Here is a 17,202-nt window from a genome sequence, read left to right as displayed (position 1 = left end):
TCTTTTTTTGATATTATGTCCAGCTTATGGAGTCAGACAGGCATCACAGACTATTCTACCTGAGACTGAAAAAATCACTGTTACTGAGGGAAAGAAGTTTCACGTTGAACACCAGGTACCGTATGTCAAAGAAACCAAAATTAATACTGTGGCTTTTTTGAGTAATATCAGCTCTCTCAATTTTTTTTTTTTCCCCTTTTGAGCTGCATGCAAATTATCTAAGCATGTTCTTCAGTGCTCCGAACGCCATTGTGAAAGTGTAACTCAGGAAGTTTTCGCTTTGGTACATGGCTTTATTGCTTGCAGTATTATATTGCACCTGTAACAATAAAGTCAGTAAACAAGGAACACCTTTGTAAATGTTTATTTTGGAATCTCTACAAACCATCTTGTATAATTTGTAGGAGATATAAGCAGACAAACCGAGAGCCCAATATAGTGTAGTAGGTATTAGCCCGAATGGAAGAAATGAAAGGTAAGTATTATACTTACAAACAAGGGTTACCGCTGAGGCAACCACTGTATAGGCAGGTGGGGAGTATAAACCTGTCCCCACTCAGGATTAAGATGTCGCTCTCTGTGATAGAAGAAAAGGAGGGTACAACACCCTTCCACCAAGGGTGGTTCACTGGATGAATCAATGTACAGAGGCGCCAGTAGGATAAAAGATACTAAAAGGTTTAAAACATCTAGGTGGCGGTGGTGGACCGACCGACCCAAAACAGACACGATGCTGTCAATTAAAGTCAACGAAAATTTATTCACATACTCCAACAAACACTGCGACGCGTTTCACGGGCATAGAACCCGCTTCTTCAGGCATTAAACAATAGGAGTATCTCACTAAAAAATGACAGAGACATAAACCATATCAGGGAACTGTAAACAACATGTTGTACACTTGTAAATGCAGATTTAGATATGTATCAGGGGGAGAAGGTAATGAAAGGGGTAATTGAGTGCATCGTTAATTGTACTGTGTATGGGAGGTGAGAGGGGGAGTACTGTTAGTCAGAACATTGTGGGAAGAAATTACTGGGCAGGGGGAGACAGGAGGAGGCAACACAAATATATCACCAGGTATTATGATATGTGGTAGTGGGGAATGGGGAACAGAGAGGTGTATGATTATGAGCAATAGTACAGTATTCATAGACTAGATAAAACGTAAAAGGAGTAAATTGCTTACCAGCTCTAGGTCCTGATAGGGTTTGGCACCTCTGTGCTCAAAAACCCCGCTCTGGACCTTTAAATAGATCAGTGTCGGTGCAGGAACGATTGGGAAAGCGTGGCTGGAGGGCGTGGACCTGGATGGTAGCCAGGGTAGGGGGCCAATGAGGTGAGCGAGGGGGTGTGGACAAGGGAGCCAGTCCTGTGGAGCGTAATGGGGAAGGGGGCGTGTTTTCGCGGAGGCAGAGCGGTGTGACGATTGAGTCTCACCGCTTGCCTGAAGTACGCATGTGTGAGTGGCTGAATATGCCACGTGTACAGAAAGGCTCTGGGGAGTTGTGGGTATGGAGGGCGCCTGCGCATGAGGCAGGGACCGCCATATTTGTTGGGGGAACAGAGGGCAATGTAAGGGAGGGGAGGCCCGTGGATGAGGGAATGACTGATTGTCAAACCATGTCATTAGATAGGCAAGCGATGTTTAGAGCTTTGAGGGCACGCATTCAAACACAGAATCTTCCTGTATTTTCAAACGAACGTGGGTTTGTTTAACAGATTAGTAATAGTGATGAGACGCTGCCATCTAGTGGCCATTTTAGGTATATATCGTATTAAAGTTATAGAGAAGGTTTGCAAGGGATGAGCTGTTCCAGAAAGGAATTGAAAACGTATCTAATGCTGATAGTGATGTTTGTATGTGTCCTGGTGCTAGGATTGGTATAAATAAACAGATCATAACTTCCATCATGATTCGAGTTGCAATCATGAAAGGAGAAGGATCCAAAGGGGTAAACATTAAAACTATGCAAAGCTCCAAGGATAAATCCGTTGAGGGACTCCTCCCCGTTACTCCGCACCGCCCCAACATACATCTATATATATATATATACACACAGAAGAAGTGATCAAAATATATCGTATGGGGGTAATATACATTCAAGTGTATACGTATTGACACATTTTCGTATATTGTTGGTACATATGAATTCCTTTCATATGAGAATATTCCTATATAACACAATAATAGTAAGACATATATATACACACACATACACATATATATATATATATATATATATATATATATATACATACATACACACATACATATACATACACATATACACATACATACACACACATACATACACATACACATATACACACACACATATATATACACACACACACATACACACTTATAAAAAGAGGTAAAGTGAGATAATAAAGAAGTAAAAAAACTTAAAAAATGATAACACAAACATGGATGCAATAGATAAAAATTCAACACATATAAACGTAAAAAATTACTAAAAGGAGAGCGCCAGATTAAAAAGAGAAATCAGTTGTACTTGAGGAGTGAACCTAATAAATTTTCTCCAGTACCTCGTTGAGGCCATCTGGAGTTAGTGTTTTCAGTAGTTGTATCCAGTACATTTCTCGTTTTTTGAGGGAGTCAAAGGAATTGGAGTGGTGGTATGGAATTGATTCGATAAAAGTGATACGGAAAAGTGCAGGGTCGCTATTGTGGTGTGTGGAGAAGTGGCGTGAAACGCTGTGTAGGGGGTATTTGTTTTTTATGTTCCTTTTATGTTGTCCCACTCTACTTCTGGCCAATTGGGTGGTTCTGCCCACATACTGTAGCTGACATGGACATGAAATGACATAAATGACGTATTTGGATCCGCAGTTTATTGTACTTTTGATGTTGAATGTTGTATTGGTGACTGTGGAGGAGAATGTGGATGTGTTGAGGACGAATTGGCATGCTAGACATCTCTGATGAAGGCATGGGGCACTTCCTGGGGTTGGGATGGTTTGGGGATTTATGTTATCTATAGGTGGCTGTCGCAGCCTGCTGGGAGCCAGAAGGCTGCGAAGGTTCGGGGCGCGTCTATATGTAATCTCTGGTTTTGTGGGTAAGGTGGGTCGTAGGTGGGGGTCCTGAAGAAGGATCTCCCATCTGTTGTTGAGAATGTTGCGGATGGACTGGTGTTGGTGGCTGTATGTGGTAATGAATCGGGGTGTGTTGTCTGTAATAGTCTCGGGATATCGTGTGGATGGTGTCGGGATTTTGGCTTTATGGTACGCATCCTGTAGGAGTTTTTTGGGGTATTTCCGGTCTGTGAATTTAGTTGTCAAAACTTTTGATTGTATGTTGTATTGTTGTATGTCTGTACAATTGCGGTGTATTCTCTTGTATTGACTGTAAGGGATGTTCTTAGTCCAAGGGCGGTGGTGGAAACTGTGGTAATGTATGTAATTGTTGGCGTCAACGGGTTTAAAAAAGGTTTTGGTTTTGATAAGGTGTTGGTCTGTGTATAGGACAAGGTCCAAAAATTCGATAGAAGTAGGGTCATGATGAGAAGTGAATTGCAGGCCTGCTGGGTTACTGTTGAGGTAATTTAGAAAGGAGGGAATAGTAGTGGGGGAGCCTTTCCATATAAAGATCAGATCATCTATGTATCTTTTGTAAAAGATAATATTGCTAGAGAAGGGGTTATCTGAATATAGTTTGATGTGTTCTAGGAGCCCCATGGCCAGGTTAGCATAAGAAGGGGAGAACGAGCTTCCCATGGAAACTCCGCTGACTTGGTGGTAGGTCGAATCTTGAAATGTGAAGAAATTGTTATTAAGGATGAATTCGGTGCATTGTACTAAGAAGGATTGTTGTAGAAATGGCATGGCTGTGTTGGATTTGAGGTAATGTTGTAAGGCTGTAAGGCCAAAGTGGTGTGGAATATTTGTATACAGGGAGGTGACATCGCAGGTGAGCCAGATGTAGTCGTCCTGCCATGGTGTGGAATGTAGAAATTGGATGAGGTGTTGTGAGTCTTTCAGGAAGGATGGTAAGGCCTGGACATGGGGTTGGAGGTGTGTATCAATGAATCGGGACAGATTGCTTGTTGCTGAATCAATACCTGAAATAATAGGTCTACCAGGTGGTTTGAGAATGCTCTTATGAATTTTGGGTAAATAATAGAAAAATGGAGTTTTTGGGTGATGGTTGATGATGAAATTCCTTTCGTTTTTGGTAATAATGTTATTAAGAAGTGCTTCATTGATGAAATTTTTAAGGGTTTTATTGATTTCGGGTGTGGGGTCTGTGTTCATTAGTTTATAATGTTTGGGGTTGTTTAATAGTCTCAGGGATTCCTCAAGGTAGTCGACTTTATCAAGGATGACTATCCCTCCCCCCTTGTCCGCTGGTTTAATAACAATGTTTGTGTTGCTTCGCAGGGTTTTGAGGGCCGATCTTTCTGACGATGTTAAGTTAGAGGTGGGGAGGGTGTCAGGGATGGTGAGTTCTTGTAGATCTTTTAACACCAGAGAATAAAAGGTGTCTATGAAGTTGCCCTTGGAGGCAGTGGGGTAGAATCGTGAACGGCCTTTGAGTTTTGTGTTGATGAATTTTTCAGTCTCTATTTCAGCTGTAGGAACGGAAACAATGGGGATTGAATCATTGCAGGTGAGGATAAGACTGGTGGAATCTGTATGGAGCGGGGTGTTGAATTTTTTGATAGCGAAGTGTCTTTTAAGGGTGAGTTTCCGTATGTAAGTATTGAGGTCATTGAACAGTTCAAAAAGATCAGATTGATTTGTGGGGCAGTAGGAGAGTCCTTTTTCTAATAAACCTGACTCTTGTTTTGTGAGAATATGATGGGATAGGTTGAAAATACTTCTCTTAGTTTCTGTGGCAAGTGGGGGGGTACCAGTTGGGTGCAGAGCAGTTATCGTTTGTTTCTTTTTTCTTTTCCCTCTCCTTCCTCGTTTTCTGAGTCTGATAGTGGGCGTTTGTTCTTTTTCGAAGGTTGTAGATGGGAGCGTTTGGAGATGGGGCTGGGTAATTGGGTCGAGAGGATGTTCTGTGTTAGGGAGGCTGGTAACTCTAAAAAAGAGGATGATAGGGTTTGGTTTTGTGGTTCGTCTGACTCTGTAAGTTGGGAGATTCTAGGTACAAAGAACTTGCTGATGGTGGTTTGTAGGGGCTTGTCAGAGGATGGACTGGAGGGTGAGGTGTGTGGGTCTGATCTAGTGGGGGAGTTGGGATTGGAATTATACGTGCTAATTTGGGAGAGTCTTATGTCGCCGTCCGCGTTGTTGACCGCTAGGTCGGGGTGGGGGGAGGGACAGTCATCCTTTTTGGTCCCTGATGGATTGGGCTCCTGTAGAGTGAGGGTAGCTGGGGGGTTGGAGTTGGTGAAGTTGAAGTTGGCTAATTTGGAGTTTATCTGGGTTTTTTTCTGGTCAGCCACAGTATGTGGGCTGCTATTCTGTGAGTTCTTTTGTGTTGAAAGGGGGATTGGGCGTGGTTTGGTGCGAATTGGGTGTTTGGTTTTAGGAGTGTTTTTAGAGTGGAGAGTTTTGGTGTTCGTGAAGCTAATGGGTGGTTGGACTTGTTTTGAAAGAGGAATGGTGTTGTTGAAGGTGAATTTGCTATTCGTGATGATTGGTGGTGGTGGTGGGGTGTCTGGTTTGGTAGGCAGGAGGGGAGGGGGTGGGTATGGTGGGTAAATGTGCCCATTGGGTCTGTTGAGGGGGAGGCTCATAAGTGGTGGTGGGGGGAAGGGTGGGTAGGTGCCTGGTGCTGAAGGCATGAGAGGTTGAGGTGTGGGTCGTGGTTTCCTCTCCCTTTCCCTGTGTTCTGCATAAGCGAGGCGATCGCGATTTAGTTTTTTGAGCTTTGTTTCAGTAGTATCTCGTTCAAATTTTTTTACTCTAGTGGTAAGATTGGATAATAGGGGGTGGTATTGGGGGTTGGTGGTGTGTTGGGCTAGAAGGTTTTTACATTCTGTAATTGTGGGCTGTAGTTCTACTACCAGGGACTTTCTCTTTTTAATGATTCTCTCCATAATGCCCTGTGTGCAACATTCTAGATACCTATAAAATTCTGTCGTAAAAACCGTATCTTTCGGAAATGCTGATAAAATTTTGATTCTAATGCCATCAGGAGAAATTTTTTCACTGATATATGTCTCCTGCATGGTGATATCTGCTAAGTTAAAAAACTCATCCTTAAGGACTGACTCTAGTTTTAGAAAGGTAGGTTTCAAGTCCACTTGTGGAGGAGTGTTAGTGGTAGGAGTACAGTTAGTGGACTCTGTAGTAGACTGTTGCGTCTTCTTAAATTGTGCCAGGAGTGTGTTCCTATGCGATATGTGGTCTTCGAAAGGATCCATGTAATATGTGCAGGAGGGCTGCGATCAGGTTAGGGTTGCCGCGTCGTCTAGCGAGGTGGCCAAGATAACTTGTAGGAGATATAAGCAGACAAACCGAGAGCCCAATATAGTGTAGTAGGTATTAGCCCGAATGGAAGAAATGAAAGGTAAGTATTATACTTACAAACAAGGGTTACCGCTGAGGCAACCACTGTATAGGCAGGTGGGGAGTATAAACCTGTCCCCACTCAGGATTAAGATGTCGCTCTCTGTGATAGAAGAAAAGGAGGGTACAACACCCTTCCACCAAGGGTGGTTCACTGGATGAATCAATGTACAGAGGCGCCAGTAGGATAAAAGATACTAAAAGGTTTAAAACATCTAGGTGGCGGTGGTGGACCGACCGACCCAAAACAGACACGATGCTGTCAATTAAAGTCAACGAAAATTTATTCACATACTCCAACAAACACTGCGACGCGTTTCACGGGCATAGAACCCGCTTCTTCAGGCATTAAACAATAGGAGTATCTCACTAAAAAATGACAGAGACATAAACCATATCAGGGAACTGTAAACAACATGTTGTACACTTGTAAATGCAGATTTAGATATGTATCAGGGGGAGAAGGTAATGAAAGGGGTAATTGAGTGCATCGTTAATTGTACTGTGTATGGGAGGTGAGAGGGGGAGTACTGTTAGTCAGAACATTGTGGGAAGAAATTACTGGGCAGGGGGAGACAGGAGGAGGCAACACAAATATATCACCAGGTATTATGATATGTGGTAGTGGGGAATGGGGAACAGAGAGGTGTATGATTATGAGCAATAGTACAGTATTCATAGACTAGATAAAACGTAAAAGGAGTAAATTGCTTACCAGCTCTAGGTCCTGATAGGGTTTGGCACCTCTGTGCTCAAAAACCCCGCTCTGGACCTTTAAATAGATCAGTGTCGGTGCAGGAACGATTGGGAAAGCGTGGCTGGAGGGCGTGGACCTGGATGGTAGCCAGGGTAGGGGGCCAATGAGGTGAGCGAGGGGGTGTGGACAAGGGAGCCAGTCCTGTGGAGCGTAATGGGGAAGGGGGCGTGTTTTCGCGGAGGCAGAGCGGTGTGACGATTGAGTCTCACCGCTTGCCTGAAGTACGCATGTGTGAGTGGCTGAATATGCCACGTGTACAGAAAGGCTCTGGGGAGTTGTGGGTATGGAGGGCGCCTGCGCATGAGGCAGGGACCGCCATATTTGTTGGGGGAACAGAGGGCAATGTAAGGGAGGGGAGGCCCGTGGATGAGGGAATGACTGATTGTCAAACCATGTCATTAGATAGGCAAGCGATGTTTAGAGCTTTGAGGGCACGCATTCAAACACAGAATCTTCCTGTATTTTCAAACGAACGTGGGTTTGTTTAACAGATTAGTAATAGTGATGAGACGCTGCCATCTAGTGGCCATTTTAGGTATATATCGTATTAAAGTTATAGAGAAGGTTTGCAAGGGATGAGCTGTTCCAGAAAGGAATTGAAAACGTATCTAATGCTGATAGTGATGTTTGTATGTGTCCTGGTGCTAGGATTGGTATAAATAAACAGATCATAACTTCCATCATGATTCGAGTTGCAATCATGAAAGGAGAAGGATCCAAAGGGGTAAACATTAAAACTATGCAAAGCTCCAAGGATAAATCCGTTGAGGGACTCCTCCCCGTTACTCCGCACCGCCCCAACATACATCTATATATATATATATACACACAGAAGAAGTGATCAAAATATATCGTATGGGGGTAATATACATTCAAGTGTATACGTATTGACACATTTTCGTATATTGTTGGTACATATGAATTCCTTTCATATGAGAATATTCCTATATAACACAATAATAGTAAGACATATATATACACACACATACACATATATATATATATATATATATATATATATATATATACATACATACACACATACATATACATACACATATACACATACATACACACACATACATACACATACACATATACACACACACATATATATACACACACACACATACACACTTATAAAAAGAGGTAAAGTGAGATAATAAAGAAGTAAAAAAACTTAAAAAATGATAACACAAACATGGATGCAATAGATAAAAATTCAACACATATAAACGTAAAAAATTACTAAAAGGAGAGCGCCAGATTAAAAAGAGAAATCAGTTGTACTTGAGGAGTGAACCTAATAAATTTTCTCCAGTACCTCGTTGAGGCAGGTACCGTATGTCAAAGAAACCAAAATTAATACTGTGGCTTTTTTGAGTAATATCAGCTCTCTCAATTTTTTTTTTTTCCCCTTTTGAGCTGCATGCAAATTATCTAAGCATGTTCTTCAGTGCTCCGAACGCCATTGTGAAAGTGTAACTCAGGAAGTTTTCGCTTTGGTACATGGCTTTATTGCTTGCAGTATTATATTGCACCTGTAACAATAAAGTCAGTAAACAAGGAACACCTTTGTAAATGTTTATTTTGGAATCTCTACAAACCATCTTGTATAATTGTATAGGAATTATTTTCAATGTGAGAACAAGTGGTATAGGCCAGATCCAAGGGACAGCAATGGGTAGTTAAGTCTATCCAACTATAAAAAGGAGACAAAAGGGCCCATATGCAATTTATCAGTACTTTTTCTCATAGAAGATAGAGAGTTTTCTCAGAAGATATTTTTTTTCAAATTCTCTTTAAAATAACTTTTCAGCACTCTGCAAGTAAAAAAAAAGTACTATGAATATTATTTTGAGCATGTTGTTGCTTGTTGGTAAATGAAAATACATTTATTGACAAGTTTGAAAATATCACCTAAGAAAAATCTCAGGAGAAAAAAAGGACTTGCATATGGACCCAGGTGTGTGGCTTGTCTGTCACTCATCCACTACACTGGCCAAGCTTTGTGCAGTGTATTCTGGGAGAGAAACATATTGTTAATGTCAGCCATCCTCTTTTCCCCATGCTATGTTGGTGGGGGGGGGGGGGGAGGGGTTTTGTTATTATATCTTGTTTTGTTTTTTTTAAATAAACCTAATAACACTCTGGGGTTTCATTTTCATCTATGTATGTGTGTATGGGAGGCAATAATCCTACCAGTAGGATTTATGATGTTGGGGGAGACTGGAGTACTCAGAGAGAACCAACAAAAGGATTTGAAGAACTTGCAAACTCTATGCAGACAGTGTGCTGGCTGATATTTGAGACTCTATATTTATTGTTATGGAGATGTGGCAAGGGGAAAAGTATCTCAGAACAAGGCAGCCTTTAAGGTGCGTACACACTTTTGATCGATGTCTCCCATCAGGAATAAGGACCCAATCCACTTGGGCGACATCGCTGGGCCAAGCTTCACAGACACAGAACATTTATAACTTGCCCAAGGTCTCCTACTGAATTAGGTGTTGGCTTACTGAACAGGCAGAGCCGAGAGTCGAACGCTGATCTCCTGTGTCAGAGGCAGAGCCCTTTACCATTACACTATCCAGCCACTACCATGTCAGATGGTGATGTGCTGTGTTGCTGTGAGGTGGAGGGATGACGGAGTGGCATGTGTGTGACATCACATGGCTAGTGGGGGAGCAGTGTAGACAATTAGATCGCCGTCACTTTTGCGTTGATCCACTGGGCAGATCGCTTGGGGTCGCAAGACTTTGTACACAAATCTGATTAAGATATGACCTGGCATCACATGGAAAATACTTAATCTGACCATTTGTCTGCGCAGACAAACAGGGAGCTATTTACCCAGTTTTGTTGCGGCCATTTAATGTCTTAGTTTAGGTACATCCTTTGTGTCATTAACATATTTCTGGCTCGGCTATGTAATCTACATTGTACTTGTTTCCACAACCACACTAAAGTGGATGATACAGTGTTGTAGTTATAGTAATAACTGTGACTAAGGATAGTGAAGAGTTTTGTTATCACTACACGAAGTATGGATTTAGGAAAGCATGTGGAAGCAATAAGAAGTCACCAACTGCCTCAGATCTTTGACAATATGTTCAGATTTCTTGCATTACTCTCTGTCTTGCACTGACTCTTTGTCTTAATCTGATCACATCCACCGCCAGATGGTGCTCCTCTTACAGATCCCACAACAGGATTTTAGATGCTTACTCACAGGGAAAACATCTGTGCAATGTTTTCTAAAAGTAAACTTTTTTCAAATACAGCTTTATCCAGCTTAAAGAGAGCTCCATGCTGATCCTTGAAGTGGTGTTCAGTTGTAATAGAATCCATTCCATATCACTTTGAAGTGAATCAAAAATACACAGAAATAAGTGTAAATTATTAAATCTTACATAGATAGCCATAGTAGCAAGCTAAAGAAATACAGCTTGTTTTATAGATTCTTTATTTATCAAAAAGAGATTTTTCTTACATACCTCTAAAAACTTTAGGGAACAAGAAATACAGCTTTGCAGTTGTCATATTTGCAGACAAAACTAGAGTGTACTTTAATAATGTTCTGTTTTATGTGCCTCTCATAAATGGTTAGTGACTGCTACCTATTAAATTCTATGCAAAAAGCAAAGCACTTCAGCCTGGGAGCACACATAACATAGCGTGAAAGGCTGCCTTTTATGTCATGTTTTATGTTAATGTTGTGTGCGGTTTTTTTTGTGAGTTAGCAATGCGTTTTCCATGCATATTTATATTTCCAATTATGCTAATCACTAGGAAGACTACAGAAAGCGAAAATACAGCAAATAAATTATTTTGGGGGAAGAACGTATATAAAAACACATTGAAAACGCATACCATTGCTTTCCCATTGACTTTCATTATGTGCGATTTTGATGCATCTATGAATATTATGCTACAAAACGTTGCGTTTTTTAAAACACATATAAAATGCATATGCGGTTTTTTCCTGCGGCCCATAGACTTCCATTAGTGGCAAAAGCGCAGCGGTTTCCACAACACTAGCGTTTCTGCTATGTGTGCACTTCACCTCAAACTCAGGCTATAGAGGGGCCCAGACAACCACTGTGTGCAGGTGGGAAGTCTGCTCAGGCCTGTGGAATATTTGCACGGTAATCACTTCCAGGAAAAAGAGGTATTTGAATGTACATTAAAAAATGTACCCACCTCTGTGGTCTGTATAATAGGAGGACTGTAGGACTGGAAGTGCTCTGGAAGAGAATAAAATGTTTAAAATAGGATGGTAAGTAATCAATTTCCTCCTAAGGTACAAACAAAATAGTGTAGATAAAGCACTTTCAGACAACACATTCTACAGGTATCCTCACTCCTTTAGGTCAGAAAACCCAGTGGTGAAACCTGAGTTCCAGTAACAAAGGTGCAATTGGGCCAATTGATCAATATACTATATTACTGTAATTCATATATCAAACATGGACCGTAATAATTTCCTATACCAGTACATCAATAAATAAAGAGGGTCCCAGTTGTGTGTGTATGTGGGGGAGGGTTGGAGTACATAAACCGGGATCTTGAGTTGGAAAGATGGGCTGCAGTAGAAACGGGGGGGGGGGGGGGGGGGGAGCATTTTACTAATTTGGTGTGAATCTTACTAATTTGGCCGTTCAGGAACTGCTTTGGAAACCAAAGAAAACCCTGAGAATCCCCTATGAGAAGATGAGCTAGTCCAAAACCTGACGGTTCTGTCATATTTTAACTGCTTACTTTCTTCACTGGAGTGGTCCTTTAAGCATTCTGAAATCTCTACTTACCACGGTTATATATAGTGGTTATTTCAGTTAGGCCCCTTTTACACTAAGGGCCTATTTCCTCTAGCATGCATTGTGAATCGCATTGCGAATTGTGCATTGCAAATTTAAAAAATGAATGCATTTTTATGCGTGTTTTTCACACGAAAATCGCGTTGTGATTTTAAAACTGCCTAGCAACAGCACATGCCCAGCAACTCATTAGCATTAATTAACTTCCTATGTAGGCCTTTCCTGTGTATGCAGGGTTGTAGAAGGCTTGGAAATCACACTGTGCATGCTGGCTACATTTGCATTCGGAACGCAAATTTTGGCGTTTGTAATGCTAATATATGTGGCTCCACTGACTTACATAGAGCAATTTGCATTCAGACTGCATCCAGATTGTTTGCGGAATGCGAAAAAATGCAGCATACCATGCAGATTTTTTTTCCACATCGCATCTAGAAATTTCGCATTGAATGGAAATGGCTCCATTCACAAATGTGTTGCATTTTGGATGCGAAAATTCGCATGGCGAATTTGCATGTAGTGGAAATAGGCCCTTAACCTCCTGAGCGGTATGGACGAGCTCAGCTCGTCCATCACCGCCGGAGGCTGCCGCTCAGGCCCTGCCGGGCCGATTTTCCTCAAATAAAAAGCAGCACACGCAGCCGGCACTTTGCCAGCCGCGTGTGCTGCCTGATCGCCGCCGCTCTGCGGTGATCCGCCGCGAGCAGCGGCGAAAGAGGGTCCCCCCAGCCGCCCGAGCCCTGCGCAGCCGGACCAATCAGTTCCGGCCAGCGCTAAGGGCTGGATCGGAGGCGGCTGACGTCAGGACGTCGGCTGACGTCCATGACGCCGGAGGCGATCGGAAGAACGCCTCCGGAGCGCCCTCTAGTGGGCTTTCATGCAGCCAACTTTCAGTTGGCTGCATGAAATAGTTTTTTTTTTATTAAAAAAAAACCCTCCCGCAGCCTCCCTGGCGATCTCAATAGAACGCCGGGGAGGTTAATCAGTTGCTCTCAGTTATAACTGAAAGAAACTGATTTTCAAAGTAATGCCCATGTTTTCCTATGGCACAGTTTCACACTATACCTGTGTGTGTTTTAACTGAAATCTTTTTCACAATGCTCTGCTATGGAAAAAATGCGTACTAACGCATACCAACTGATTAAGTGTAAAAGGGCTCTTACCATTACATTTGTTTTAGCTTCAACCGGTCTGCCCATACATTTTTATAACATCTCCTAACTAGGGATGGCCCAGCCTAGGAAAACTCATGGAGAAGCATGTTTTCAGTTTGATCAGCTGATAGATTTGTAAGGCTCTGATATGCTGGTCATGATCATATGTTAAACCAGGAAGTCATCACAGCAAATCAGAGGCTTACAAATCTATCAGCTGATCAGACTAATCACATGCTTTTCCATGAGTTCTCCTAGGCTGGGCCATCCCTATACCTAACAACATGCAAAACTCATCTTACTGGATGTTTTTTTGTTTGTTTGCTTGTTTTTTGCACTGATCTGGGTATATGTAGAGACCATTGCTTGTACTCTGTCACTACAATACGCCCCACATGGTGTTATTAGGTTTATAGAATAACAGTGTCCTCTTGAGGGTTTTATACACAACTGGACAGCAGTCGCACTAGTTTATAGCCATTGAGTTATAATCAATTTCTGCATGTTTACCTGTGTGTAAAAATGCCAAGTGAACAACCAGTTTGGCACCAACAGTCATGCCATAATCATAATCACGAAGATCACATTTCTCCCAATTCTCCTCATGAATGGCTGATTACACAATTATTCCCATTAAAATGTTTATTGAGTGTATATTAGTTTCCTTGTGAAAGTGAAGTTTTCCTTAAAGGCTTATAGAATAATAGGTTTTACCATTTTCCTGCAGCCGACGGCAGAGCCTTCGAGAAGTATGTCTCCCGTTGATCTCCTGCACAAGAAGCGTCTGGAGATGCTGCAGAGTGTGTGCAGGAATGAGTCGCTTGGTAACTTGTCACATGCAATCATCTCCAAGTTTGTACTGGATCGAATCTTTGTCTCTGATAAGCACAAAATCTTATTTTGTCAGACTCCCAAAGTAGGAAATACTCAGTGGAAGAAAGTCCTCATTGTTCTAAATGGTAATTTAAGCATTTGAATGTGTATATTTTTGTTGTATTTCTTGTCTTTATAGCAGTGTATTTGAAAACAGTGTGGTTATCAGCAGGGTCAGGACTGATGTAATGTTTGTGTTGCCAAAAAAGGGGCACTACAGCGAAAATTTGGCTACTGGGATAACCTTATAACCGTACTAGCATGTTTCTAAAGGTGCCTATTATCGGTACAATTTTTCACTAAATGCAATCTTTCGATGCGATTTGAACGATTGTAACTAATCGGAAGGCAATTATCGATTGTTCACATTTACTGAATGATTCTTTCTTCAAATTTGATCATAAAATCCAACTTTCGAATCGATTTTTATCCTATTTAGCAATTAAGAAAAGAATCGTTCCTTACCGACTGCCTTCATAAACGGCGAATTTTCTATACTATTCGATCATAAAAATTGCATTGAAAGATCGCATTTGGTGTTAAAATTGTACCATTAATGGGCACCTTAATAGTAAGAGAAACACATATTAGGTAGTATATCTGGTTGCAAATGCAGGCAGGATAGGATAATTATAGCACCGCTTACAGATCATGGCCATCATTTAGAGAGAAGCGACTCCCTTCTCTGTTCAGGTCAGCTGTAACCGCTGTTTCTATAGTGTGTGTGTGTGTGTGTGTGTGTGTGTGTGTGTGTGTGTGTGTGTGTTTTTTTAAAGACTGTTCTGTAAGGCTGGCTCATCAGCGGCAAGTACAGATACAGTGGGATGCGAAAGTTTAGGCAACCTTGTTAATCGTCATGATTTTGCTGTATAAATCGTTGGTTGTTACGATAAAAATTGTCAGTTAAATATATCATATAAGAGACACACACAGTGATATTTGAGAAGTGAAATGAAGTTTATTGGATTTACATAAAGTGCGCAACAATTGTTTAAATAAAATTAGGCAGGTGCATAAATTTGGGCACTGTTGTCATTTTATTGATTCCAAAACCTTTAAAACTAATTATTGGAACTCCAATTGGCTTGGTAAGCTCAGTGACCGGTAACCTACATACAAAGGTGAATCCAATTACGAGAAAGTATTTAAGTGGGGCAATTGTAAGTTTCCATCCTCTTTTAATTTTCTCTGAAGAGTAGCAACATGGGGGTCTCAAAACAACTCTGAAATGACCTGAAGATAAAGATTGTTCACCATCATGGTTTAGGGGAAGGTTACAGAAAGCGGTCTCAGAGATTTCAGCTGTCTGTTTCCACAGTTAGGAACATATTGAGGAAATGGAAGAGCACAGGCTCAGTTCAAGTTAAGGCTAGAGGTGGCAGACCAAGAAAAATATCGGATAAACAGAAGCAACGAATGGTGAGAACAGTCAGTCAACCCACAGACCAGCACCAAAGACCTACAACATAATCTTGCTGCAGATGGAATCACTGTGCATCGTTCAACCATTCGGCGCACTTTACACACAAGGAGATGCTGTATGCGATAGTGATGCAGAGGAAGCCTTTTTTCCGCCCACAGCACAAACAGAGCCGCTTAAGGTATGCTAAGGCACATATGGACAAGCCAGCTTCATTTTGGAATAAGGTGCTGTGGACTGATGAAACTAAAATTGAGTTATTTGGGCATAACAAGAAGCATTATGCGTGGAGGAAAAACACAGCATTCCAAGAAATACACTTGCTACCTACAGTAAAATATGGTGGTGGTTCCATCATGCAGTGGGGCTGCGTGGCCAGGGCAGGGACTGGGAATCTTGTTATAGTTGAGGAACGCATGGATTCCACTCAGTATCCGCAGATTCTGGAGACCAATGTCCAGGAATCGGTGACAAAGCTGAAGCTGCGACGGGGCTGGATCTACAACAACAACAAGACAATGGCCTCGATTCATCAAGAATTATCGAATCAATTACCGACAGCTCGGTAAAGTACTGAACTCGATAAGCTGATTTCAGGATTCATCAAAGTTATCTACAGCTGTTGATGAGCATTCGGTAATGATGTGATGAAACAGAAGAAAGTCAAATTCATGAAAATGAAAGTGGTGGTTTAGCATTACATTTAGGATTAGTTATCTCCTTCACTGCTCTGTCGTTATTCCTGTCAGATCATTGCTGACAGAAGATGGAGCCATATGAAGTGGTTATGTATCAGCTGAGAGTGATTCAAAGGCGCAGAAGGGCAAGAATAAGGTCTAGAACCATATCAATTTGCAAGAGAATGGATTTATTTGCTATACCAGGACATCGGCATTTCTCTTGAATCATCTTGTAAGAGAACACAGGCAGTGCCAGGGTTAACTAAATTGCTAGCTGCACTACATTTTTTCAGAAAAGGCTCCTATCAAGCCATAGCTGGCAAAATTGTGGGATTGTCCCAAGCCACTTCCAGAATCCTGGTCCAGGTGTTAAGCACTATTCGGAATGTGGCTACGTGGTGTTCAAAGGACTGCCTTTTTACCCACAATTCCACGGGAATCTTATGGCCTTGTGTTAAAGGGGAACTGAAGTGAGAAGAATATGGAGGCTGCCATATTTATTTCCATTTATACATTACACATTGCCTGGCAGCCCTGCTGATCTATTTGGCTGTTGAAGTGTCTGAATCAAACCAGAAACAGGCATGCAGCTAATCTTGTCAGATCTGACGAAAATGTCAGAAACACCTGATCTGCTGCATGCTTGTTCAGGGTCTATGGCTGAAAGTATTATAGGTAGAGGCTCAGCAGGGCTGCCAGGTAACTGGTATTGCTTAAAATGAAATCAAGATGGCAGCCTCCTTATAACTCTCACTACAGTTGTCCTTTACATTACCACTGTTAAATTGAAATATCGACACGTTACCGAATGGTTACTGCATTGTTATTGATTTATGGAAGTCACGCAGAATGTGGAAAAACCTTGATGAATACAATCGATAAACTTCGTATTCGGTAATTTAACGAACTGGAAAAAGTTATTGCAAAGACAATGAGGAAGCGAGGCCAATTACCCTAAACACGACTCAAAATCCACTAAGGCATTCATGCAGAGGAACAAGTACAAGGT

General features: G+C 41.6%; 1 protein-coding gene and 1 long non-coding RNA gene across 3 annotated transcripts in view; one reads left to right on the top strand and one right to left on the bottom strand.

Annotated features, from left to right (window-relative positions):
* The window catches only part of CHST10 (carbohydrate sulfotransferase 10), a 67,282-nt gene that overhangs the window by 31,643 nt on the left and 18,437 nt on the right, over nt 1-17,202 (top strand). For both annotated transcript variants that reach the window (XM_068268272.1, XM_068268273.1), the window contains exons 3-4: nt 24-115; nt 13,948-14,179. In XM_068268272.1, the coding sequence (XP_068124373.1) occupies nt 24-115; nt 13,948-14,179 (324 nt within the window). The remainder of the gene's footprint in view (nt 1-23; nt 116-13,947; nt 14,180-17,202) is intronic.
* LOC137546178 (uncharacterized) lies at nt 6,759-7,292 on the bottom strand. Its single transcript, XR_011026191.1, has 2 exons — nt 7,208-7,292; nt 6,759-6,861 (listed from the first exon to the last, which is right to left on the bottom strand). It is a non-coding gene; the product is annotated as an uncharacterized lncRNA (long non-coding RNA).

This window comes from Hyperolius riggenbachi, chromosome 2, assembly GCF_040937935.1.
Source record: "Hyperolius riggenbachi isolate aHypRig1 chromosome 2, aHypRig1.pri, whole genome shotgun sequence".
NCBI classification, from domain to species: domain Eukaryota; kingdom Metazoa; phylum Chordata; class Amphibia; order Anura; family Hyperoliidae; genus Hyperolius; species Hyperolius riggenbachi.
The sequence above is the reverse complement of the archived record's forward strand: the minus strand, read 5'-3'. Positions and strand labels throughout refer to the sequence as shown.